Raw genomic sequence first — 26,664 nt, forward strand, 5'->3', positions numbered from 1 at the left:
AAAACCCAATTTCTTCTTTACCACCTCTTAATAATAAAGTACAAGAATTGCTTAACTCATTAAATGCTAAATAAACAATATATTAAAGTAATACAGCAAACAGGAAATGCACAGGTTAACGATCTGGCACTTGCCAACCAAAATAAGTTCTAAGAATCCAAATAAGCAATATAACACAGTAAACAGGAAATGCATAGTTCATCGATCGGTATTAAATTCAGGCTAACTAGAGGCCAACGATCTTACACATGTCGACCAGAATAATTCGTAATAAGCACTTCTGTAAACCTAAATTAAGTTTTCTTTAAAACATTATCAATAAAGAATATTCAGTTGATTTTTGCCCACCAAACCCGCTTGACGTGTTTTACTTACAAATAATTTATTTTTTTTAAAACTTCGCGACTCCTTAAACAAAATTGGCGCAGTCGGTAGGATCCTTTTTAATTAAAGAGGGTCCAGTGATTATTCAAATCGAACGTAACGCGAAGAAAAAAAAAATAACAAACATTTTTTTGTGATAAATAAAAAAAACACAAAAAGTCAGCGAACAGAAGCGAACTAAAAATCAGTCCGCTAAGTGAACGTGGTGCAGTGCATAAAAAAGTGCATTGATCAGAGCAAAACCAGACCAAGCAGCGCAACAGCATTAAATCCAACTAAAAATCAGTGGATTAATGCCTGTAGAGATCGAACTAAAATCGACTTAGACAGCGCTAAGAAGGAAATCAACTCAACCTGGATATAAGAAGGCAGCGAAGGATCGCTTCATACGACAACAGCAGGATGGCTCACGAAAACGGCCAGATGCCCCAAGCGGATCTTTTGGAACAATTGGCCATAAGGGAAAGACAGCTGGAGCAACTGCAACAAGCGTATGTACAGCTCCAAGGAAATGGAAACAACCCAGCCCAACAAGAGCGGTTGTTCAAAAACATCAATCGTTTGGCAACCTTTACGGGAACCGGGGAAATCTCCATCAACTCCTTCTTCAGTAGCGTGGAGTACCTGTTACAGACGGTAGAGGACCCACAACTCAAGAGAGAAGCCACAAGGACAATATTCTACAGGACAATTCAGGGTCAAGCAAAGGATGCAGTAATAAATATCCCGGAGCCGGACAACTGGGACCTGATAAAAGCCACCTTGAAGTTAAGGTACAGACCAGACACGGAGCCGCACCAAATCTACAAGAGGATATGTGACCTGAGAGTGAATTCGGTGAGCGAGCTTGCAATAGAAATTCAAAATATAAAATATAAAAATGATGAATTAATTGTGTATCATATGAATGATAATTTTATAGATTTAAGTAATGTCGAAAGTTTATTAGTTAACACAGCCAAAGAAATGACACAAGGCACTTTACTAGACAAGATCTACGAAGTCAGAGATTTAAGCACTATATTAAAGATAATGATGCAACGCAGATATGAGAATAGTTGCATTAGGTATCAGTATAGGAAAGGTAGACCTAATCAAAACAATTACAGGAACAACAACCAGAATACCAATCAACAATATAATCAGCAAAACAATACAATGCAAAATGTACATCAAAATAAGAATACCAATCAACAATATAATCAGCAAAACAATACAATGCAAAATGTACATCAAAATTATCAGAGCAACAATTCAGGACAAGTTAGACAGAACAATACCCCTCAGAATTTTAGAGGCAATAACTCCGGACAAAGTAGACGATATCAAAATAATCAGTGGAATCAACAAGCAGGATCACATCAGTCTAGGCAAAATAGGCCAGCGAATGTGGTACCTATGGAGGTAGATAACATAGAAGCCAACCAACACCAAAACAATACCGACCAAAGCAGATACGAAAATGACAACTACAACAGTGACCATAACTCGAACAGGAAACACGATAATAATCAAATGGAAAACTATCCACAGGCAGAATTCAATAATACGGTTTTTTTTACGAAGCCGCCTCGGATGTGTTACCACTAATAGAACTTAACATAGACAAACAGAAATACGTGGCCTTAATAGACACAGGAGCAACCTTGAGTTTAGTTAGCGACCAGATTAACGGTTACAGAAAAATGAGACTAAATACGCCCATACCATACACTACAATTAACAGCAAAGACGTAATAGCGTACGAAATTCATACCACAGCCCCAAAAGAATTTAACTTACCAAATAACGCAAGAGTACGATGGAAATTAGCCCCGCTTAAGGGAAGAAAATACAATTTTATCATAGGGATAGACCTCCTAAATTTTTTGAATGCATTTATAAACATTGAGAGGAAAGTTTTAACTTTAAATCAAAAAGAAAACGTAATTATAAACAATCCATATCAATACGAAGAAGTTTCTGTATTAGAAAGTAGCAGTAAAAACTTAGAGAATTTGAAACTCGACCACTTAAATGAAGAAGAAGTCAGAGAAATTAAAGTCATTGTACAACGATTTAGCAAACTTTTTTTTAAGGAGGGAGACCAACTAACTAGTACGACAGAAATTGAACACGAAATACGGACCAATACAGAGGAACAGTTAAACTCAAAACTTTATAGATACCCACCACAACACGAGGAAGAAGTTAGGAAACAAATAAAAGAAATGGAAGAACAGGGTATAATTAGAAAGAGTAATTCAAGATACTCTAGCCCACTTATAGTAATCCCGAAGAAGATCGACAACTCAGGAAAGAAAAAGTTTAGGATAGTAATAGACTACAGGAAGTTAAATGAAATAACCATAGACGACAAATTTCCGATTCCGAACATTAATTCTATTTTGGATAAACTAGGAAGAGCTCAATACTTCACTACAATAGATTTAGCCAAAGGCTACCATCAGATCTTAGTCCGAGAATCAGACAGAAAAAAAACGGCATTCGTAACGCCACATGGACTATATGAGTTTATAAGAATGCCATTTGGGTTGAAAAATGCCCCTGCCACATTCCAAAGACTTATGAATGAAATACTTAGGGATCACATTAATAAAAAATGCGTCGTGTATCTAGACGATATACTTATTTTCAGCACCTCATTAAAAGAACATATTCAAGCTATTAACGAAATATTCCAAATATTAGAAAAGAAAAATTTAAAAATACAGATTGACAAGTGTAACTTTATGAAAAAGGAAACTGAATTTCTAGGACATATCCTTACAAAAGAGGGCATTAAGCCAAATCCAAATAAGATCGCAATCATAGAAAAATTACTGTTACCACGAACAGAGAAGCAAATAAAAAGCTTCTTAGGTATAACAGGTTATTACAGAAAATTTATAAAAGATTATGCTAAAGTAGCACAGCCAATAACCAAGTATTTGAAAAAAAATGTTAAAATAAATCTAAAAGACCCCACCTATGTCGAAGCATTTGAAAAATTAAAACATTTAATCAGTTCTCACCCAATTTTAAGATATCCCAATTTTGAAAAAAAATTTACATTAACTACAGATGCATCAAATTATGCAATTGGATCTGTCCTATCTCAAGACGGTCATCCAATCTGCTTTGCATCAAGAACGCTAAACAATCATGAAAAAAATTACTCAGCAACAGACAAAGAATTCCTAGCAATACTATGGAGCGTCAATTATTTCAGACCATACCTTTACGGGAATAAATTCAAAATATTAACTGACCACCAGCCAATAAAATTCTTACACTCAAAACATAAAGGTAAAGATATTTCACCCAGACACCAGAGATGGTTATTAAAATTAGGAGAATATCAATTTGAGATAGATTACTTGAAAGGAAAAGAGAACAGAGTGGCAGATTTTCTTAGCAGACTGGAAGACAGCGACCTCACGAACAAAACCGAAAACGAAAGAGACAATGAATACAAAGATAATATTTCAGACATAAACATGATAGCAAACATTGAAGATAATCTCTCAACATCAACAGTACACTCAGCCGAAGAAAATTTACACAATCATTTTTATATAAAAGAGGAAATAGTTAACAAATATAAAACACAAATAATTATTACAGACAGTAAAACAGACGAGTATAAAACAATACATGGAAAATCAATAATATTTATAGCAAAACACGACTTTTCAACAATGGGAGACATTTTCAGGAAATATATACACAAAGGAAAAGTCGGAATCTATTCAGAATTATCTTATCAAGAGTATAACATAGTACAAGAAAAACTAATAGAAATGTTTTCAGACAACAAACAATTAGAATTCATAAAATGCACACTCAGAGCTCAAGATATTGAACATGAAACAGAAGCAGTAAGACAAATTTCGTTTTATCATGTAAGAGAAAGTATGCACTCAGGAATTCAGGAAACATATAACCAATTGAAAAACAAGATTTACTTTCCAAAATTGTTAGAGTTGGTGCAAATAGTTATAAATCAATGCGATTTTTGCAAAGAAATAAAATATGATAGAAATCCTATTAAAAATAAATTCAGTAAAACGGAAACCCCATCAGATAAAAATCAGATAATACACTTGGATACATATGTAATAAAAAATACACATTTTTTAACGACCATAGATAAATTTTCAAAGTTCGCAGCAGTATACCCATTAAATGATAGAAATCATATCACTATAGTAGAACAATTGGAGGAACATTTTACGAAAATAGGCAAACCAGGTAAAATAATAGCTGATAACGAATTTGATTCATTCAGGATTAAAGAACTACTAAGACAAGAAGGGATAGAATTACACTTAACAAAACCGAATAGTCACACTGGCAATTCAGATGTAGAAAGACTACACAATTCACTAGCAGAAAAGTTTAGAATAACATATAAAACGGAAGCGTCGAATATGTCAGTAAAACAAATTATGCAGAGAGCAGTGAGAAATTACAATGAAAGATATCACTCCACAATCAAATGTACCCCCAGCGAAGCCCACAACAATAAGATAGAATTGACAAAAATAAAAGAAAATATAGATAGCGCTAAACAAAAAATGTTAGAAAAGCACAACGGCAACAGGGAGCATTATGAAGAAAAACGAGAAGAGGGTTTTATAAAGAACTACAAGGCAGTCAGACACAAAGAAGCTCCGAAATTCAAAAAAGCAAATCTCGGTAATATTGACCCAATAAATATTAAACGCCCTTATAAATTTACAGAAAATACTAACGACGACTATGTTGCTGACGACAATACTAATGACAATGGCAATAACAACAACAGCGGGAACACTAACGATTCAAGAAATACCTGATCAGGACGGGTATGCGCAAATAGAGATGAAAAATCAAGATATAATTATCACAACAGATATAGTAGTACATATAATAAACTTAAAAGATATTGACAATATTTTGAACGAAATAGGAAAAAACATAGAAATGACAAACAATGACAACAAACACATATTACAATCGGAACTAACTGAAACAAAAAACAAATTGTATACCCTATACGGAAACCACAATCGCGAAAGAAGAGGATTAATTAATGTAGTAGGTAGTTCAGCAAAATGGTTGTTTGGAACAATGGACGATGAAGACAGGAAAGAAGTTGAGAATCATATCTCTACATTTAAAGAAAACATGCAGGAAACAGATGAAGCACTAAACAAGCAAATTTACATAAATACGTATTTCAATGATACAATAAAATACATTGAACAAATAGTTAAATCAGATAGAGAGGCAATAGAGAGACAATTGAATGCAATTAGCAAATTCGAAAATAACAGATACCAAGAGAACTTATATTACGACCAACAGATAAAAATTCAGTTAATAAAAAATAAGATTGAACATTTGCAGGATAACGTTGCTTCTGCTAGATACAATATATTACATCCCAGCATATTAACAGATCACGAAATAAAAAAATACAATATCGATTTCAACAAACTAAACCATATAAAGTTAGCTACGGCTATGTTCAGAAATAATCTTTTAGTATTCGCAATAGAAATACCAAAAAACTTTATAACAGTAAAAATACAACAGATAATACCGATGCCTAATGAAGAAAACTTTGAAATAGATCAGGAATCAGAACTGATATTTAACTATAAAAATTCAACATACACCTATAAAACAAATAAAAAATTAAAAGAAATGCGAAAAAGTAAACATTGTGTATTTAAGAAAAATTGCAAACTGGTACAAAGAAATGAAATGCAAATATTAGAACTAGACGAAGAAACCGTAGTAATTAAGAATGCTAAAAATGAAACATTATATCAAAATTGTAACAGCAATGAAATTAAAATGAAAAAAAATATTTTAATACACTTTACAAATTGTACAATAGGTATAGAAAATAATTATTTTACAAATTCATACGAATTAGATAAGAAAAGAATTTTATATGAGAAATCAAATCAAACTCAAAATTTTACTAAACAAATCACTTTTGAGAAAATATTGGAAAATAATAAGATTAACTGGTCGAACATAAGAAAATTAAAAACACATAAAGACATAAATTATTTTTTTAATGCAACCATACTTTTGTCAATAATTGTATTAATTGCTTACATTGCTTTAAAACACAAGAAAATTAAAATTCAGCTCAATAACAATAGAATTCAGGAGAATTCTTATCTAAAAGGGGGAGAAGTTACGTATAACCCCACTTCACTTCCCACATATGTCAAAAACCCAATTTCTTCTTTACCACCTCTTAATAATAAAGTACAAGAATTGCTTAACTCATTAAATGCTAAATAAACAATATATTAAAGTAATACAGCAAACAGGAAATGCACAGGTTAACGATCTGGCACTTGCCAACCAAAATAAGTTCTAAGAATCCAAATAAGCAATATAACACAGTAAACAGGAAATGCATAGTTCATCGATCGGTATTAAATTCAGGCTAACTAGAGGCCAACGATCTTACACATGTCGACCAGAATAATTCGTAATAAGCACTTCTGTAAACCTAAATTAAGTTTTCTTTAAAACATTATCAATAAAGAATATTCAGTTGATTTTTGCCCACCAAACCCGCTTGACGTGTTTTACTTACAAATAATTTATTTTTTTTAAAACTTCGCGACTCCTTAAACAAAATTCCCGCAACTCGTGGTGAGTATGCAAATAGATCAAATATTATTCATGATCCGGAATAGTTTTAGCGGGAGTGCTTTCCTGCAGCTTGCGCCCATTTATCATTCATGTTTCTGCAGTGAGACTTTGTTCCCGACGTTGTTTGCTCAGCAAATGTTGTGGTGGAGTTTCAGCGGGTTTCGTGTGGGTGGTTCCCCGGGAGGAGCCCCGTCGAGATGGCGTCACCGTAGCTCGAACCCAACTCAACTGAAGCGTTTTAATTGCTGCATAAATATTAGCTTAAAATTAGCTCATTGTGCGCCGGATAACGTGCAGTTCAAGCTCAGATTCAGACTCCATTGTGTGCGTTTATATATATCTCAGTTTCGGTCTGCTTCTGGGTTGTGTGTCTTGCTATAGTCAATTACCACATATTTGTCTATAATTAATACGCTTCCCATGGGCCTTGAGATTTGTCCCGCTGCAGCCGAGGCTTTAAGCAAATAGCAATCACTTCCAGTGACTCTGCAATCGTCTGGTAAGTTTTCACTTATTCAATTGCAACTTTTTTCGCCTGGAGTTTCCCCTATCAGAACTTTTTTATGTTGCTCTTGCAGTTGAACAACTCGCGCAGCATGTTCGATTTTCGTTAGTTCGTTTATTTATTTAAACCGCTTGCTGTGCAATCCGCTCAATTCTCCCCTCGGAAGGTAATGGCTTTGTGTTTGCCCCTGTTTATACTTTCTACGCTTCAAATTAATTTCAGCCAGGCCAAAAGAGTGCATTGCTGTTCATGTATGCATTGCGATAGCATGTGGGGTAATGCCTGTTCATGGACAAAATGTTACATGCGAAACCACTTTAAAAACCATCGTAAATTGCCATGGTTGCCACATAGAATTTCTGCATATTTTCAAATATTGGGCTACTTACACACATTACAAATTCAATGGTTACAGATAAAAAAGACAAGTTGAAACTTGTTAACCAATCAGAAATAAAAAGTAGGTAAAAATTGTATAACATTTTCTGTGCAGCCAAACAGTTCAATAGAACGAAATGTTTGATAATCTTGAATACAACCATGAATTTTCAACTATTCAAGTAGGTATAGCTATAAGCACCTAGGATGTTAAAATATGCTGCATCTGCTTGGATGGCAACATTGACACTTCCCTCATCCGCCTCTCGTTTCGGCATCAATCAAGATGATACTCTTCTTTCGTTAGTAGAGCTCGTTTTCACGCTTTGCAAGATTTTCATGCTGCAAGGACAAGCTAAACGTATGCAAATCATTATGTTAATCGGGTACCATCAAATTTTTTGGCGTCGTTCATCACACCGAGCCTCACTTTGCACTTGGTAATAGCAGGACCCCAGTTTTGCCCGTTCCTAACCATCTGCATTACCGTGATGCGCCCCTTCTCCCATTTTTCACCCCTTCTTTCCCAATTTTCACCCCTTACTAACCACCTTCTGAACCCCTTCTGTACCCCTTCTATACCCCTTCCATACCCCTTCCAAACCCCTTCCATACCCCTTCCTTACCCCTTCTTTAACAACACTGCTTGCTTTGCTCTTGCCGCTGCTAAGCACCCGCGTGGCTAAGCCAAAATTTACACAGGCACAGCGAGTTGGTTGTTGAGTATGCTTGGTTATGCTGAATTTTGCACTTTTCCGAGCTCACACACACACACACGAACAGCATAAGTAAACAAGTTTAGTATAATCAACGGTTGGCTGGCTGCCGGGCTATACAAAAAAGTGTTGCACATCCGCTTACATAACCCACACTCGCAGCAAAACCCCCCATCAACATGGAGATGACGTAGTATATGTTTTTATTAGCATGCTTTGTATGCCCTGTATGCTGTCAGGCTCACGACCAAGTTGGGGCTGCATTTATCAGTTGGATAGAAGGTATGGGAAGGGGTTTTGGCCGGGGGTTTCGTGAGGATTCACCTGTCTCACGGTGCTCGTAAAACCACATTACCTGTGATTTCCGAACACACACAGGATGGCTTGTTCATCAGCGTTGCAGTCGAGCACGAAGCGATTGGGATATCTGCTGGTGGCCCTTTGGCGCCTTTGTGCCACGTTCATTGAATGTTTTCCTATTAATTTTTTATTGAATGATGCTTTTTTTCCCCCATCTAGCATACAGCATACTTCCACGCAGCACAGGGGGTGGCTCATTCCCTGCGGCGACATGCTAACTTTATTCAATTCCTCCGCTGCTCATGTGGAACACTCACTCGATGTCCTGTCCCTCCATCCATCTCCCTCTAACTGCATCCCATCCTCCCTTTCTACCTTAGTTGCTTTCTCTATTTTAAGCCGGACAAGAGGAGCCGTGTAATGTGCCTGAAAAATTGCCAGTACTTTAGAACGCATCCCAGTTGAAGGGCTGGCGATTGAGTGCAATCGATTCAATGATACCCTTGGAAATAAAGATAAATTGGATTATAAAGGTAGAAGTGTTATAAGCATTCAAATGATACATTTAATTTTAGAAAACTAAAGAAATGCTCAGATTAACTTTTACTAAAACCTTGATATTTGTTTGTCCTAACCAAAATTTAAAACCTCCCTTTAGTTTAACATGCGGACGACAAAACAGCTGTTCCAAAATAAAAACCAACCCAGCCACAATCTAATCAACAAAAGGGATCCATGCTAGCTTTAAATAAAAAGTATTCCCTGTGGTATCTTTGGTAACCTCCCATCTCCATATACCCCATTTGTACCCCTCATTTCCCGCTGATGGGGCAACAAATGAGCAACATGATGTGAAACATTTTGCTAGTTCCTTAAACTGAACAAAAGAGTCGGGGAGGGGGGAAAGAAAGAGCTCGCCAAGCTGGTTAAGCCTGGTATACCACTCCATTTGGAAGACGTTTTTTACGGTTCGCCACAAGCACATAAAAAACCTCCAAAATGGGTGACACACAAAGGAGTTGCACTCACACAGGCTCACCCTCACTCACACTAAGGCAATGAAATAAACAAAGCCGCAGAAAGACTCTCAAACCTCAGCGGAGCGAGGGAGATGGGGATAGTGTGAGTGAAAGAGAGGGAGAAACCCGAGAAGAAAGAGAAGGGTGGCCAGCAAATTGCTGGGGAGACCAAAAGCCGGACCGCTGTCAAAATTATCGAGCAGCAGGTGTGTTCGTCTCCTCTTTCCCCATTCTCCCTCTCTTTTTCCCGGAAACTCCCCGTCTCTTTCTCACATTTCCTCTTCTCTCCCCCTCTCTTTCTCGCAGCTGCTGGCTTTATTGCTTTTGTGGCTTTTTGGTAAATATTTTGCATAAAATATCAATTTCACATGCAAACGTGCCAACATATGAAAATGTGCGACTGCAATAACGACTTTAACTTAATGAAACTTAAATAAAAAGTTGCCAGTGCAAACTAAATAAATTATGGAACCTGTTTTTTTTAGCAAACTTGCTTTCCTAAAAAATCTGCCAGAGGCTATAATGTAGTATAACATTTGAGGCCTCAACTTTGTACAAAAATCAGATCCGAATAAACTTTCTGGGTTTGGGGAAATGCAAATGAGGGTTATCAAAATGCCTGGAAAAGGTCTTTATTCGCCACCCACCCACTTAAGATTAATTGAGAGCATTTAAGGTGACATTAAGCTGGACCCAAAATTAAGAACCCTTCAGTTAATCGAAAAAAAAGAATGGTTACACATAATCTACCCAGGCTATTTCACTCGATTTGACCTAGTCGCAGCGATAAAATTGGAAAACAGATTTACTTGTTGATTTCCACCGTAATTGAATTACCCGCGAATAAAGTGCGCACGAAATGGGTCCCGACATTTTCCACCCAAAGGGCAAACAAATTGGGCAAAAGGCTGCCCGAGCCAAAAATTAATTTCATTTTGGTGTATTTACTGGGAATTTTCGGGGCCAACTTTTTGGGACTGAATACACAATTTTAATAGCAATTTTAAAAATTATTATGGGGCTGGGCATGATGGAATATTCATCTAATGTTTTTGGTCTGATGTCAAGGCTCAATTAAGTATAGATATTAATCACAAATTGTCCATACTTATAACCCATGTGGTCATATAAAGACATTTAAATGTTAAAGTGAAAATAAACAGACAGTCTCCACCCTTTTTCTCTTGTTTGTTAATACGATATTTACGCCCCTTAAATGGAAATGGGAATATTTCCAATCAAAACAACACTGCCCAGTGTTAGTGGTAACCGTATCACGTAGTCTGTTAACGGAAGAAATAAATATTTCAGGCACAATTTCGGGGGCGGCAACGGCAATGGCCTCCACTTAGTGTGTCCCTCGTATTTTTTTGTTCGCCCCCCAGTGGCATGTATATAAGTTGGACACAAAATACAGACTGGTTGAAAACCCAACATGGACTCTAGTTACTTTGCTGTTCAGAGAAGAGCTCTGGAAATCGTGGGATTCGATCCTGGTACTCCCCACCTGAAGCTGAAACATCCCATTTGGGCAGGAATACTCGTACTCTCCTTGGTTTCCCACAACTGGCCAATGGTGGTGTATGCTCTCCAGGATCTTTCCGATCTAACCCGTCTCACGGACAACTTTGCTGTGTTTATGCAAGGATCACTGAGTACCTTCAAATTTGTGGCCATTGCGGCAAAGCGAAAAAGAATTGGTTCCTTAATTCACCGATTACATGAGCTAAACCAGAAGGCCAGTGCCACTCCCAGTCAGCGGAAAAAGATCGAAAAGGAAAACCAACTGGATAGGTATGTCTCGAGATCCTTCAGAAATGCTGCCTATGGTGTTATATGCGCCTCAGGCATTGCTCCCATTTTGCTTGGATTGTGGGGATACATAAGAACTGGTGAGTTTATGCCAACCACACCCATGGATTTCAATTTCTGGCTGGATGAGCGAAACCCCAAATTTTTTTGGCCCATCTACCTTTGGGGCGTTTTGGGCGTGGCAGCTGCCGCCTGGTTGGCCATTGCAACGGACACCTTGTTCTCCTGGCTAATTCACAATGTGGTGGTTCAGTTCCAACTACTAGAGTTACAGCTGGAAAAGAGAGATCCTCCTAATCAGGAAGATTTTCACCTAGTCGAATGCATTCATCAACATCGTTTGGCTCTGGAGTTGGCTAAGGAACTAAGTTCGATTTTCGCCGAAATCGTTTTTGTAAAATACATGCTTAGTTACCTGCAACTCTGCATGTTGGCCTTTCGTTTTAGCCAAAGTGGTTGGAGTGCCCAGGTGCCTTTTAGAGCCACCTTTCTATTAGCCAGTATCATTCAACTAAGCTCGTATTGCTATGGAGGTGAATACCTCAAGCAGCAGAGTTTGGGAATAGCTCAGGCTGTTTATGATAATTGCAATTGGCCAGAAATGCCGCCGAAAAAAAGAAGATTGTGGCAATTGATGATCATGAGGGCCCAGAAACCGGCCAGGATTTTTGGCTACATGTTCGTGGTAGATCTGCCACTGCTTCTTTGGGTAAGCTTCTAGTATTGACTTTATTATATAGTAATTTTTTTTGTTTACAGGTCATTAAAACAGCGGGCTCATTTTTGGCATTACTAAGGACCTTCGAGCGTTCTCCAACTTAGTTTAACATTGAAAACTGCAACTTTTATGGAAAAAATATCCTCTGTTGATATATATTAATCTACATCTGTTAAGGCCTTTTGATTTCCGACTAACTTATTACATTTTGTGAACTTTCTAGTGCCCTTTTTGGTTTTGTAGGTCGACAAATTTACCTACAACACTTTATCTAGTTAAGAATCTTGTTAGTCAGAAATACAATATGCGTATACGTTGTACGTCCCCCTTTTGTTAAGATACAATATTAAAATGTATTGAAAATATTCCCGAGAAAGCCCCTAGCAAGAACCCCCAAATATAATATTTTATACGACTCAAAGTTGGAAACATTCTATATCTCCGGACCTAAGTCCTAATTAGTTGGCATTTGATTTTTGCGTTATACGAGCATGTTTTTGACGGTTCCCCAGCCCGGCAGCCCCGGAGGAATCTTTTCCGGATGCAGTAAGCACATGCACACATGCCACGGGCCGATGCCACTGCAGGCGGAGTAGGATATGAAATTCATGAGCGAATTCCACAAAGGCAGCTCGGCAGGAGCAGCTCATGCGTGTGGCATCCATGAAGGCAGCTGGGAAGGGCGGAGATACATATATATAGATATAGTCATATCCCAGGTAGCCGGAGTCGGAATTTGTTAACTGAAAGTATGCAGCAGCAAAGCAGCATCGTTCGGGTGGAGAACAAGTTGCTGAAAAATAGCTACTCGAACTATGTACGCCATTCTGTTTGCCATCCAGCCAATGGCCCTCGGCCCTTTTCCGACTCCGGGCGGCTCATCTTGAGCTAGTTTTGGGGGGTTCCAGGATCGGGATCAGGTGGAATGCGGTCTCAGAGCCCCTGCCCTTATCCGTATACCTTTAGTCCCCCCTTTGGATTGCGGAATGTTGCCTGTTACGGAATTTTGGGCTTCCAACTGCCGCTGCCGAGATTTGAATCCAGTTGGAGGCCAAGTCGCTCGGACGGAATTTGTTTTATTAAATTTTGCAACTAGCTAAGTATATGACTTTCTCTCTGATGCCAAACAAAATCTTTGACAAATTGTGCGGGCGTGGGAGCTGGCACCTTGGATTATGTAACAAATTACCACATAGCCATTGCGGGCATAATTAATTTTTGTCTCTGACATTTGATTTATTGGTCTGCGTTGGTCAGCATCTTTGGCTTGGCTTCCCAAAAACAAATGAGCAGCGATTAATAAACGGGAATCGCACCTGCGGCATAAACGGCCAAATCGGGCATTAACCTGGAATGGGGATATATAACTTTACAGCAAATTGTGGCCAAGATAAGAGGGCCAAGCACAAGTTGGAAATAGTGGCGAAAAAAGCAGCATTTTATGTGTATTAAAAATGGGGAACAAAAACGACCAGGAGCTGAGCACAGATTTTGTTTGCGGTTCGTTGAGCACACAATAATTCCATCAGCAGCAGCAGGAAAAGTGGGAGAAATGGGGCGGTAGGAGAAAGATAAAAGTGCCGGCAGTACTTTCGCTGAACTGCTTTTTCTGCCGTTGTTGTCGTGTATTGTGTGGTCAGTACCACAGGGCGAATGGTTAATAATCGAACAAAAAAGTCCTTAAAGCTGTTGAGCTCCCGGCAACCATTTATTCAATCTAAATTGATATGCAAAATATCAAATTCAAATGTCAATGCAAATTAAAAGTCTTAATTTTTACATATTTTGCCCGCACTAACAATTTTTCAGAACCTCAGGGTGTATGGTTAACATATGTCCAAAAAAGAAACCTTAAAGCTATATAACACAAAACAATTGGTTTTAAAATACTAAAAAGTTATACAGGGGTGCCACAGAAATCACTCGAAATGTCATTTAAGGTGTCTAAAAGTATGCAACAATATATTTTAAAAACACAAGTACAATAAGTTCATTCAGGAAGACAATTATCCTTTAACAACTGCCTTCTTTTAGGAACCATAAAATGACATTTATAAGTGATTTCAAGCCCCCAGCGATTTCTGTGGCATCCCTTATAAAATGTATATTCCAAGTTCGATAACATGTTCTGCCTAATTGTAGACAACAAAAAGTAAATTAAAATGTAAATTTAAACCAAATTCCTAATAAATGCACTATTTGCAAGTAAGTAATGCCAATGTGGCTACGCATTTATTATTATACCTAAAATGTCACAGAAATCATTTCAGATGCCTAAAAGTATGCAACAATATATTTTAAGCCCACAAGTGCAATAAATTTATTCAGGAAAACAACTATCCTTTATCCACTGCATACTTTTAGGCACCCAAAAATAATATTTAAAAGTGATTTCAAAACCATTGCGATTTCTGTGGCACCGCTAACAAAACTGATATTACAAATTCAATAACATTTTTCCGCCGAAATGCAGGCAACAAAAAGTGCGTAAAATGCCAATTTATGCCAAAATGCCAACTAAATTCACTATTTGCAAGTTAGTAAAGCCAAAGAGTGGCCAAACATTCAAATTGAAAATTCCGTGTACAAATGCTAATTCAAATTAAATGCAGAAACTCAACCGCTTTCACGGCAATTCCACCTCTTTGGCCCCCTGAGAAGGGAAAACGGAAAAAAGTGTCCCGCTTTAATCGGTCTTCTGTTTGCCAAAGCTATATTTCCATCTGTATATATAACATATTTTTCGGCTGAGCATACAAGGGCCGTGCTGAAACTTTTCTAATTAAAATTGTGCGGCTTGTTGAAAGGTTTATCACAGAAGTGGCTGGCTGCAGGGCAAGGGGACCGGGCAGATAGACCGTTTTAATAGAAATTACATTAATAAATTTTTAAAATATGCTTAAATACACATTTCTATGCATTAATTAATACGGGCCGGCACACACACAGCATACAGCATACATTACACAGCAAGTAAACAATGAAACGTGACTGGAACTAACAACGAATTTGAGCCAAAAACCCGATGTCATCCCAACCTAAACGGGGATTTGGCTAATTAAAATACGCCCACTTAATTTGTTGTTTATTTGGTTAAATCCAATTTTAATTGCTGACCATAGCGAATGCTATATGAAAATTGACAAGAACATGTAGCGAAAATAGCGTCGGTGATTACAATGTTTTATTGACTGTTTTTCCCCACATAATTGCCAGTGTTTTGGACATGGTCCAAATCGACTTGTTATTCCCCTCGAGACGGGATTCCCCCATCGGTTATCTCCATGGCTATTTTTGTCTCTTCAGCTCAGTTTGGCAACTTTGATTTACGCCGCCCCGAATGCTAACCCACTTTTATGGGACTTTGTGTGACCCATTTGAACTTTCGGCTTGCAGCGGGACCTTTTTTCCCTTGAGTCGATGCCACATGCATGACAAGCACTTATGCAAATTATATGGCGTACTTATGTGCGGGCAGAGGATTCGACTTTATTTGCCCGAATTTCGATGGGGCTGTGCAGCAGCAAGTTTTGGATAAAGCAAAATTAAAATAAACCATAAAACATAAAAATGTGTAACAAACTTCAATGAGTGTATGCGAGTTAAAGTGAATATGGCTCATAACACTTTGGGCAGATTACAGTTTTGCAGTCAGTATGAAAACTCAGTAGAGCCTTTAAAATTTGTAAAAGGATTTAATTTACACTGAAAATGAAAGAAATACTTAAAGTAAATTCGCATACCAACTCTCTAAGCTGTGCAAAAATGATTGAACAATTTTTAAAATAATATTTTCATAAATGTTAATAAGTGCAGTGGCAGTGTGAAAATGATATAATAATATTTCCCATTAAGAAAGAGTTAAACAATTATGGTTTTTAATAAATGTTAACGAGTGCAAGCATGCAGTAAATTAAATTGCTTAAAAAATCTCACATATTTCGGTGGAGTAAAAACTGCGCATAAAAAGCAATCAACATATTTGCACATTTTAAAGAAATGTCTGCTTTTAAACTCATTTCGAAATTGCAATTTCCCCGAGAGCAAAAACCGAGCAAGTGGTAATTAAAACACCAAAAATGCTTCCCGATGTCTTCCTGATATGCAATTAAATAATCAGCACATCATTATCGTTATTGCCCGGACCACTCATAAACAATAATTGATGCTGCCGCAGAGCCCACCCAAATTGCAATTACTTTATGCATAATTAAATTATAATTCATTAGACATGAGCCAAGGGCCCGGACGCGTCTAAATCACAGCAATTAAATATTACCAATGGCGAATACGTTTCCAAATTCACAATCGAATGAGGGTAAATCAATAAGCTTAAAATGTATGACTTTATGGGTGGCTGGTACCTGTTACCCCCATAAATACATATTTGTTCGTAGTGTATTATGTTATTTTAGGGGTCGATACAGCATGGGGTCTTGACTCGACTCAATTCTGTGAATCCTGGCGGACTTGAGAGATGCACAGATAAAAATGGTATTGTGATTATAATACATTAAGACAGACAGAGAGAAAGTGGGGTGGGGTGGGGGGGATTGCAGAGTGAGGGCAGATGATATGGAAATTACAAATGCCATTGTTTGTGCCAAAGTCAGACAATGTGAAATTGTTTAGAAGCAACGCGCGACAAGAAAAACGCAGAGCAATGGGCCAAAAATATTTGAAAAATGACTTTTCTTTTATAAAGATTTTTTAAGGAATGCGAATGAGTCTGCGTTTTTCTTGTTGCAATGTCGCATGAGCTGGTGATTTCTTTGTGAGTGATATTTTTTTCTATTGACAGTGGACTTGAAAGTGTGTAATATGAATTCAATTATTTGCAAATCGTTATATTTTCTTTCTCTTGTGTACATTACAATTTTGGGATCCACTCCGGGCTTGGGGTTAGCCTTCGTCGACTTCATGGCTCCCTCTCTTTCTTTTCGCAGCGCCCCTTCTCTTTCTCGGCCCTTTTCTCCTCGGTTCACCGGATATTTTCAATTTTGCGGTAGGATATGGGCGATGTTTTTACTTCCTGTGTTTGCTTACGGTTTTAATTATTTTGCCTCATTGGATTTGCCTTCCTGCTTTTTTTTTAAATTAAATTCTTTTGACCATAGTTTATTTATTAATGCATTTTATGGGCGATTTTCAGCATGCGATTTCCACGCGCTTGTTTGTTTTTCTTTGCTGTCGAAACCTTTTTTATATGATTTAATTTACAAAAATGTTTGCGGCTGTTTTTTCCGTTGGTGTTTTTCAATTGTATTGATATTTTTTCGTTTCGTATTTGTTATTTACTAATAAAATGCATGTAAGTCAGTCCGTCGTTTCAACATTTTTTTTGTATGTCTTGTATATTTTGTTGGCTTTGCTGTAAGGTAATATAAGCGTGAGCACTTGAGTTCGAAACTTAATATGTGATATTTGAAGCACAGCCATTTTGGAGGCAAGCGCAAGCGATTGAAAAGCAATTATCGTGGGAAAGTTGCAGCTAGTTTGCAGTTTGGTAAAAAACTGCAACTGGGGGAACAACAAGTGCATGCTGAGGACAGCCGCACCCACCAAACTGCCACGCCTATTTCGCCACGACAATTCCGCTAACCATTTGCACTTGGCTCACACACTTGCTGCTTGGAAATTGCACACTAAACTGTAGTTATTATTATATTCGAATCTCGAATTTCTAGAATATTTCTTGAATATTTTCTGTGAATATATATATTTTTGTTTGAATATTTCTTTAGCCCGATTTCGAAACGTTCCAAGTCCAAGGCGTGCACAGCGCTCGGCGCTCAGAGGATAAGACAACTTGATCACAGCATGGAAAATGTTCAACTGACCGAGTGGCTATCCTGTAGACCAGCAGAGAAGCTGCGGCTTTATCAGCTCGTGGCTAAAATCGCTCGGCCAGCAATCAGCTCGGCACTTTCGTCCTTCGGCTCGGTGGGCAGGACTCGCTTCGTGACTCGTGTTGCCGTGTTCGTGTTCGTTTTCGTGTTCGTGTTCGTGTCCTGCGCTCGGGAAGCAACATGTTGGACACATCACAGCTACAGCCACATCCACATCCACATCCTTGGCTCCTGTTGGCCCTAGAAAATCTCAAAAAGTCGAGCGCAACTCACTCGTCCTGTGTCGTCACGTGTTGCTCCTTGTGGCATTGGCATGGAGTGAAATTGGAGTGAAAGCTCCATTTGTTTTCCTCGCCTCGCCTACGCCCAATGAGTGGGTCGTGGACTCCCCAGGAAGCTCCTCCATTCCGATGACGATGATGAGCTGCGTCCTCGTTCCCGAACATTGGATATCCTTCGCAGCGGAAATTATATATGACGAGATATGTATTACTTTGCCATCGAACAAAGGGAATGCGCTTCGCTTTGCTTGGGCCGCTTGCTCTGCCTCGCTATTCAACTTGGCTCTGAGTTTTCATCAGCATTTGGTAATTGAGCATGGGCTTCTTTCTTTTTGCACACCGAGGAAAAGAGTTTACATTTTGTTTATTTTTAGAATAATATACAGAAGTCCTACGACAACAGTTTGACTTAAAAGTGGAGTAATTGGATTGAGACTCTTTCATTCCAAAGGCATTCTAATAGATTGTATTCATAGAGCTACCAAATTAATACCCATTTTAATAACCAATATAAGCTCCTAATTCTTGGTCCCAACTGTTTTTATTGGCATAATAAATATGATACAATGATATGATATGTTATCATATATCAGATATGATAAAAAAGGACATGGTCCAAAATATTTAAAGTAGTACATTTAATAGGACCTTGTCCTTGAAGCTTTTAGCATTGAATTTTGGTATATGATATATAAATAAATATATATTGTAACAAACTAAGTCAAAATAAGCATTTATTTAAATGTAAACTAAAAAATATCCATGCCCTATGCAGTGTTACTTTTTCCCTGAGAGACCAACTCCCATTTTGGTAACCATATACACTTCTTGACTGATAGCGATAGCAAAACTTTTTCGGTTATTCTCCAAAGAGCATTCACACATGGCTGCACAGCAGTTGCTCAAGTAGAGCGGCTTAGAAGGTGTTTTCCTGGAGATGGGGCGATGTAAAGGGGTTACGGCGAGGGGGACTTTGAACAGAAGGTTAGCTGCATCCAAACTCCGGGCGCCATAATGCAATTAAGCATTGCCTGGCGGCTCGGCTCCTTTGGAACGAGTAATAAGCATTTGCATTTTCACAGAATGTAGAACACAAGTCGCCGAAGAAGTTGCCGCTTTGTAGCCAGACCCTCTTTTCGTAACCCTAACACCAACCCCCTGCCTTCCTCATCAGCTGGAATGGACCTACGGCCATGTTCGCGTGGCATGAGTTTCATGCTCATAATTTGTGCACTTTATTAATAAAGTTTGCCAACTCGGCTTGGCCCAGACAGAGTGGAAATACACAAAGCCGGCCAGAGATGAAAAAAATGTTATAACAATTTTAAAACAATAAAGCTCTAAGAACTTGTGTAAAGCAAAACACTCTCTTTAGTCACATAAGCTAAACCACGAGACTTTTCCGATGCGTTGCAATGTTTTTGATTGATGAGGGAAGTTCTTTTAGCCATGACAGTTTTCCAATCGATTGAAATTGAAATGTTTAATTTTTTAAAATTAAAGTGCTTGCCCTTAAAACCCATAGGAAGATCAAACACAAAGTTTTCTAACCATTCCCTTTCTTTCAAGAAACTTAAAAATATATTTCCTAAATATACATTTAAATTCCTACATTTTCTGTTTGTCATTAATATTATGCTTCGCTTAAAAAGTTTTGGAAGTTATAATAACAATTTCTTTAAGAATTCTACGCTTACCACCGTTTTCCTTAGTCATATTCTGATTTTCATAGTATTAGAAATGATATTTATAATTTTGATGTATTTTACTTTAAAATTCCTACATTTAAGATGGTAGAGAAACGAAGTTTGAGGTTTCGACGTTGCCTAAGCTATTCCCATTTAATGTTTAAATATTTTTTTATAGTTCTAAATTCTACATTTAAATTCCTCCCTTTCCCTATCCCATAAAAATGTAGCTTGCCTTTGAAAAGCTTAGGAAGTTCAAGAGACGAAGTTTTAAGTTTGCTGAATAAAGTGTTTATTTAAGTAACCGGGAAAGTGCCCAGGAGGTGTGTCCACCCCAGAAACATTCTGTTCCTAGTTGTCCTAGTTGTTTTGTCCACTTTGTCCTTGTCCACCCGGCTGGTTGCCGTTGCCGTTTCCATTGCCATTTGGCGGTCTTGGCGGCTGGCCCTGCTGCTGCTGTCCATTTTGGCCCTGGGCAGAGACCTGCTGGGGCATCTGGGCCTGGAAAACCTCTCGTTAGGCCAAGCGGCTGATTGAAAACCCATCCACGCTTACCAATCCCACAACCAGAATCAGGAGGAAAATGCTGAACAATGCGAACTGCTTCATGTTGAATTTGATACTGACACATTGTCGCCACCTTTGGCCTTATATAGGCCCTATAACCCCATAGTTGGCCCCGAAAGATTACAATCTTGGGCAATTAACGCTCATGCTTGGGAACTATTTGTAAAATCGTTCTGTAATTCGGTAATTAAATGAATTTGTTATTTGCGCCGCTCGAATCTGATTTATAATGCCTTAATTGCAAGTGTCACGTCTGATCGCAGATATATTGGACAAAACAAATGGAAAAGGAGGAACTATTATTTAGGTAGGCAATTGGGAAAATAAACTTAAAACAATTAAGTAGAATCACATGCATCTGAAACTAAAAACTTTCCGTTTAAATAGCCAATAACTGGCAAGTTTAAGCCTACATTGAAAGCAATTCTATCTTTTTAAAATGTTGCCCAAGAAAGGCCAAGGCATTTCTCCTGTCGTTGTCTTAGAAACCCAAAAAATATTAAATGTTCTTCATTCAATTTGTCTCGACTCACACACCATAAAGCTCTCGAAATCAATTAACTTTGGCATTATTATATTTTCATAAGGTTTGTCTAGGCAGAGTAAACTATCTATTATTCAAACTCGATTTTCTATTTTTATTCGGCCTTTTAATTTGAGCGTATGTTGGGAAACAACCGGTACACCAACACCCATGTGCTACCATTCTTTGACTTAGAGTACCCGTTTCATATGCCGGTAACCGGGGCAAACATACGCCCATCCACCCACTTAGCCACTTGCCCCTCGCCCTCACCTGTGCTATGCAAATCACCTTGGGGGCACGGTCGGGCAAAGCAATTTCGCTTGGCATTTTCGAGCGTTGACTGGCAAAATGTCTTCGGTTTCAGTTTGAGATTAAATTTTGCCAAACGTTGGCCAAACAGAAACAAGACTTTCTAGTTTACCAAGAGGCAATGGGCTCCGCCCACTTTTCACCTGTCAGGTGTAGCCATATCAATGTGTGTAGACAGGAAGAAAAGGCTATTTATTCAATGATCATTGAGATAAACTTGAAATATCCTAAAATATATGTTTTCTAGTGGTAAATATCAAGGAAGCCTTGAAGAAATCTATTAGCTTCTACCAAATAATACAGTTAATGTTAATAATCTTAATAATGGTTTTATTTCCCAAATGATAGTTATATACCTTTTCTTAAGTAACAAAATAGTACAATTAATGTTAATATTATTAATACTTTTTTTGACAGAAAGATAGGTTTATAGTTTATTTAAAAAAAAGTGTCAAAGAATCCCTGAAGATTTATAAAAAATTTCTTATAATAAAAAACTTCTTTCAAATTTTTTAATATGATATTTTTTGATTTTCGAAATTTGTAATAAATTTCTTATAATAAAAAACATTTTCCAAACTTTTCAATATTAAAGAACATTTTCATTTTCAAAACTTTTTTCATTCAAAGCTTGTAATAACTTCACAACGATTTTCTCAGTGTTCTTGTGTGCGGGTTTTAAGGGTAATAAATGTCTCTGCCGCAGCGAAATATGAATATTGAATATGCCTATAGCCGCGGACTGAGCCGCTGAAAAAACCGCAAGCGAGTGGCGAAACCATGATGGCACATAACCATTTCACCAGGACGCGGTGGCAAGAAAGGATATGGGTGGCCGTACAAAGGACCGAGAGGCCGAAATTCCGGGACCAAGACGACACCAGCATACATTGTGGATGAGCACTAATGAAGTCTCAGCTCTCGTCCTTTACAGCTGGCTGCCTCATTGTTTGACTTTGACTTTGCCACTACCTTTCACCTCCCCGGCCCCTTTTCCTTTCCAGTTTGCTTACTCACAAATGTTTGCCCAGTCACTGCTTTGTCCTTTGACCCCGCTTTCACGCTGCCTTCTCCGGGGAACCTATTTATTTATGTTTATAATAGGATTTTTATCAAAACTTTTCCCGAATTAATTTTGTAATGAGTATTTAAAAGACACTCGCATTTCAACAAACAGAGACAGCACACTCACACACAAAGAGACCCGCAGCGAGCAGTTTTGGTGTTTGTCTTTTGACACGCCCGATGCCCACTCAACTTTTCCTGACCACGCCCCCCGCCACCACCGCCCTCTTATCACAGGGCAGTCCTTGTTGGCAGGACCATTTATGGTTGACATCCTAAGATGGGGTCCTTTAGGGGTGTCAGGAACAGTGCTACCTAATTTAAGAGACTTTTATTTTAAACTCAATTGTTTTGATGAAGGAAGTTAAGTAAAATAAACTTTTTGGATCACTTAAGATCACTTTTAATTATCTAATTTAAAGTGTTTCTAAATATAAACCGAACATCTAAAAGAATAAATTTTATTTCTTTGTTATAATATTTTGAAATTCTAATATAGTTGGTCTATCAAATAAAAATAAATAATAGATGGTTATTATATGATATGTGATTATATCACGAGATTACAAGGATTAATTTCAGCAATGTGTATAAAACAGCTAGATATATCAAATACTTTTCACACTTCTCAGTGTTCTGGTAATTTGTTATAATTTAGTTTATCCTGGTAGTGTATCCCAATGTTCGTCTGTATCCCCAGAGTTTACTTTTCTGTTTTTTCCGCACTCTCATTCGCACCAGCAACTTTTTTGTTTTGACTAATTTGCTGCGATGTTCAGTCATTATAATAATGCCGGTGAGGATGCTTCGTGGAGAGGGTCTGAGGGTCCAGTGTTCTGGTTACTCAGGGCCTCCACCGAAACCAAAACTAGATAATTGCCAAATATTTGCGTAAGTTCTCATCTCATTACGGATTCAGCCTGATGGACTGGGAGGGTTTCCATCCGCATGTTCGGGGTTTCGCATTCGGTTATCCTTGGCCGGGTAGATGCTTTGTGGTCCCAACTTTGGGGCAGTGGTCTATTACAGGGTATTACCTCAAATGACTGTGGCTGCGGCTGTGGCTTTGCTTCATTTCACTGGCAAGCCGAGTTCTGAATAATTCTCTGGTAGGCCACTCTGCCTTTGTGCGGCCCTTGGATAACGATAAAAGCCCCGCCTAATTTTGTCCAAATTTGCTGTTTAAACACGGCCAATTTAATTTTCGGCTGCAGACAGGGCAGCTTGCCAAAATCAGCCTGCTGGTCGCTGTTTCGCTTTTCACTTTTCACTTTTGGCCCCGGCAAGCAATTAAGTTGGGCCGCAGAGAGTCGAGTGGGTCGTAGGGCTTTGGTCTATTAAAAAGCGCATTGCTCTAAATGCTGTTAAAATACTTTTGAATGCAGCTTGAGTCTGATTAAATCAGTTATGCAGTGGGGCAAAAATAAATGGGTTGAGCATGGTACACAGCCACAACCATGGGCCATCATCAAGGAAATCGCTTTGGAATGATGTGATGACTGCCGACTGCCGACAGTTGACTGAAACAAACGCACGCCGGGAAAATGGGAAATGGGAAATCGGGAAATGTGGCAAGGGCAAAGGCGAACTTTTCAAAGCATCATTAATCATGAAAAGTTGGGTCGGTCGGTCGGTCGGTCGGTTGTTCTATCGGTTCTAATCCCTGTCCATGGCGTAAGCCTTTGTAGAGCTGTCGATATTTGCCTGTGGTTCTTGCCCAAATTGGGGAAAATGAAAATGACAAAAGTTCTGGTCCTGCCAAGCTGGGCTATATATTTATTTCTGTCGCTAGCGGAATTATGGTTTATCATATTTGTTTGGAATACTTTGCATTTTTCCACCCCGTTGTGGCTACCAAACACACACGATCCCTCACACACAGAGATGACATTTCCTTTGTCTCATGCTCGTCCAAGTTTCCTGCGTTCCTTTTGTTTAAAACATGCTGTTTTTGTTTGGTTGGGTTTTATTTTGTGCAGCTCACTTGGAAATACTGTAAATATTTTTAATTCTTTGCCAGCGCCAGAGGGGCAGCGGCATATTCAGCTTTTAAGCTAAAGCTATGAAAATAATTTGGTCCCAGAAATACTTGCGGCCGAGTTGGGGGCAGGAGGTGCAAAGGGGGCGTGGCCTGTCCGTGGCTAGGTCCTTTGGATCCCGGCTCCTGGAACTGAGCCTCTCTGCGGATGAGCCTGGGCAATTGGAATGCCTTTTGTGGCTCGCAGTAACGTCGTCGTCATCGCGTTGATTAAGCCGGCTCGCAGCTCGCAGCTCCCAAAAGCCAAAGCCAAAGCCAAAAGAAAACGCGTTCTGGCCAAGGGGGCGCATTGTTGCCATGATTCCCGCCGTACTCCCCGTATTCCCCGGCACTCCGGCGTATTCCCCGTGAAATGGTGACATGGTGGCTGCCACAAAGTGCCGCTGCAAGTGGATAATAACTGACGGCAACTATGCGCATTTGTTTTATGCAGCAAAGTAATGAAACAACAGAACAGTACGGAACAGCAAGACCATCCACGCGCAGCATCCAAAAATGACAAGGCGCCCGCTGCCTTTGGGCGGTACAACAACATCAGCGGGGCAAACCGCAACAGAACAACAATAATAACAATGGAAACGCTGAGAAAAACAAATACCACCTTAATTAGTCATTATTTAATGGGATATTTTATTTTCAACATATAAATAAGTTCTCTTTTCTATATCTAGAAATATTTAATTTTGAATTTAACAGAAGAACAATGATCAAATAAACAAAAGCGCTGAGAAAAATGAAATAACACCATGATTTATCATTATAAAAATATCTTTCTTAATTTGGGATCAAAATGGGTTGAAATTCATTTTCATTAAAATATAAAAATCTGTTTTTTATATTTTTAAGGAATCTAATATTGGAATCGATACAAATTTGTTATTACTTAGTCACTATCGATTTTTTAAATGCAAGGTCATACATTTTTGCATTAAAAATGGTTTAGAATTTAACTTTGTCTAATGTAAAAATATTAGTATATATTACATTTGGAAACATGTAATATTTTAATTAAAAAGATGGCATAGACATTTCATTTCGTAATAACTGGATTAGTTTCAATTCAGGAAATCATCAGTAAATTTAAGAAAACCTTGTTGCTTATATACATTTTTCAGAATACCTTATAAAGAATAGTGTGAATAGAATAAACACCTTCAAATCAGTGATTATAAATATTTATAAATTAGAGAGTACTAGAAAAGCGAATTTTCATTAGCAAAGAACACGATGAAAAATGCAAATGGCAATAAGTGAATGGAGTAATTATGCTTTTGTCTCCGTGCATCAAAGCTGCAAGAATTGCAGCAGGAAACACACGAAAAAAAACCAGGAGCAGAGCAACAAACTATGGTTCCCTTTTCTTCCGAGGAAATTGCGTGCATAGTGGAAAACTTTTTCGCCGGGTCGAAGTCAAGAGCAAGAGGCTTCAGCGTCATCAACTGGTTGGTGGGGGTGGTGGTGGGTGGTGGGTGGTTGGGTGGTGTTTTCCTTTCGCCCATTTCGAGTGCTAACACAAAGCCAAGATAAACAGCAGGACAGGGCCCAAACACACACAAACACACGCTGGCACACACACCGACTCCTTTGCTTTGTCATGGCCGCTGATTTGGTTTAAGAAATGCATAGCAGCATTCCACATTTTCCACTCGGCGCTCACAATGAACGCACCAGCAGGAAAAGCGGTGGAAAAGCGGTGGGAAAAGCAGTGGGGGGCGACCTGGTTGGGTGGGCTGGTTGGAGGAGGAACAAGAACAGGAACAGGATGCAGCGCCTGGCCGCCATTTTGGCCAAGAAGGGCGCTCGTGCATTCAGCAGTTAGCGTTTTCCCAACGAACTGTGGTTCACACCTCTGAGATACCCG

At 38.4% G+C, this 26,664-nt stretch overlaps 3 protein-coding genes and 1 long non-coding RNA gene across 10 annotated transcripts in view; 2 read left to right on the forward strand and 2 right to left on the reverse strand.

Annotated features, from left to right (window-relative positions):
• The window catches only part of LOC108009354 (uncharacterized), an 87,002-nt gene that overhangs the window by 34,830 nt on the left and 25,508 nt on the right, over positions 1 to 26,664 (reverse strand). For 2 of the 7 annotated variants that reach the window (XR_005013849.3, XR_005013850.3), the window contains exons 1-2: positions 18,105 to 18,321; positions 17,355 to 17,851 (exon numbers count right to left, since the gene is read on the reverse strand). The exons of 3 other annotated variants lie outside the window; for them this stretch is intronic. The gene's annotated coding sequence lies outside the window, so the exon portion shown is untranslated. Of the gene's footprint in view, positions 1 to 17,354; positions 17,852 to 18,082; positions 18,323 to 26,664 lie in introns of those variants that run through there. 2 more of the 7 variants (XR_005013845.3, XR_005013846.3) reach the window with 2 other exon arrangements.
• On the forward strand, positions 2,333 to 6,950 carry LOC139352474 (uncharacterized). The gene is made up of 2 exons (XR_011603680.1): positions 2,333 to 3,672; positions 5,110 to 6,950. It is a non-coding gene; the product is annotated as an uncharacterized lncRNA (long non-coding RNA).
• Or45a (Odorant receptor 45a) lies at positions 11,310 to 12,584 on the forward strand. The gene is made up of 2 exons (XM_017071893.2): positions 11,310 to 12,471; positions 12,522 to 12,584. Exons 1-2 carry the CDS (start codon positions 11,386 to 11,388, stop codon positions 12,582 to 12,584), a joined length of 1,149 nt encoding a protein of 382 aa, XP_016927382.2. The 5' UTR covers positions 11,310 to 11,385.
• Positions 20,567 to 20,978, reverse strand: LOC108009356 (uncharacterized). The gene is made up of 2 exons (XM_017073656.3): positions 20,854 to 20,978; positions 20,567 to 20,799 (listed from the first exon to the last, which is right to left on the reverse strand). Exons 1-2 carry the CDS (start codon positions 20,905 to 20,907, stop codon positions 20,659 to 20,661), a joined length of 195 nt encoding a protein of 64 aa, XP_016929145.1. The 5' UTR covers positions 20,908 to 20,978; the 3' UTR covers positions 20,567 to 20,658.

The sequence above is a fragment of the Drosophila suzukii genome, chromosome 2R, assembly GCF_043229965.1.
Source record: "Drosophila suzukii chromosome 2R, CBGP_Dsuzu_IsoJpt1.0, whole genome shotgun sequence".
In the NCBI taxonomy this organism is placed as follows: Eukaryota; Metazoa; Arthropoda; class Insecta; order Diptera; family Drosophilidae; genus Drosophila; species Drosophila suzukii.

What these genes read in the sequence shown, in the direction of transcription:
- Or45a (XM_017071893.2), top strand. Translation starts at nt 11,386, where the DNA reads ATGGACTCTAGTTACTTTGCTGTTCAGAGAAGAGCTCTGGAAATCGTG. An exon ending in ATCTGCCACTGCTTCTTTGG is followed by an intron (nt 12,472 to 12,521) that starts GTAAGCTTCTAG and finishes TTTTGTTTACAG; the next exon opens with GTCATTAAAACAGCGGGCTC.
- LOC108009356 (XM_017073656.3), bottom strand. Translation starts at nt 20,907, where the DNA reads ATGAAGCAGTTCGCATTGTTCAGCATTTTCCTCCTGATTCTGGTTGTG. An exon ending in TGATTCTGGTTGTGGGATTG is followed by an intron (nt 20,800 to 20,853) that starts GTAAGCGTGGAT and finishes GAGGTTTTCCAG; the next exon opens with GCCCAGATGCCCCAGCAGGT.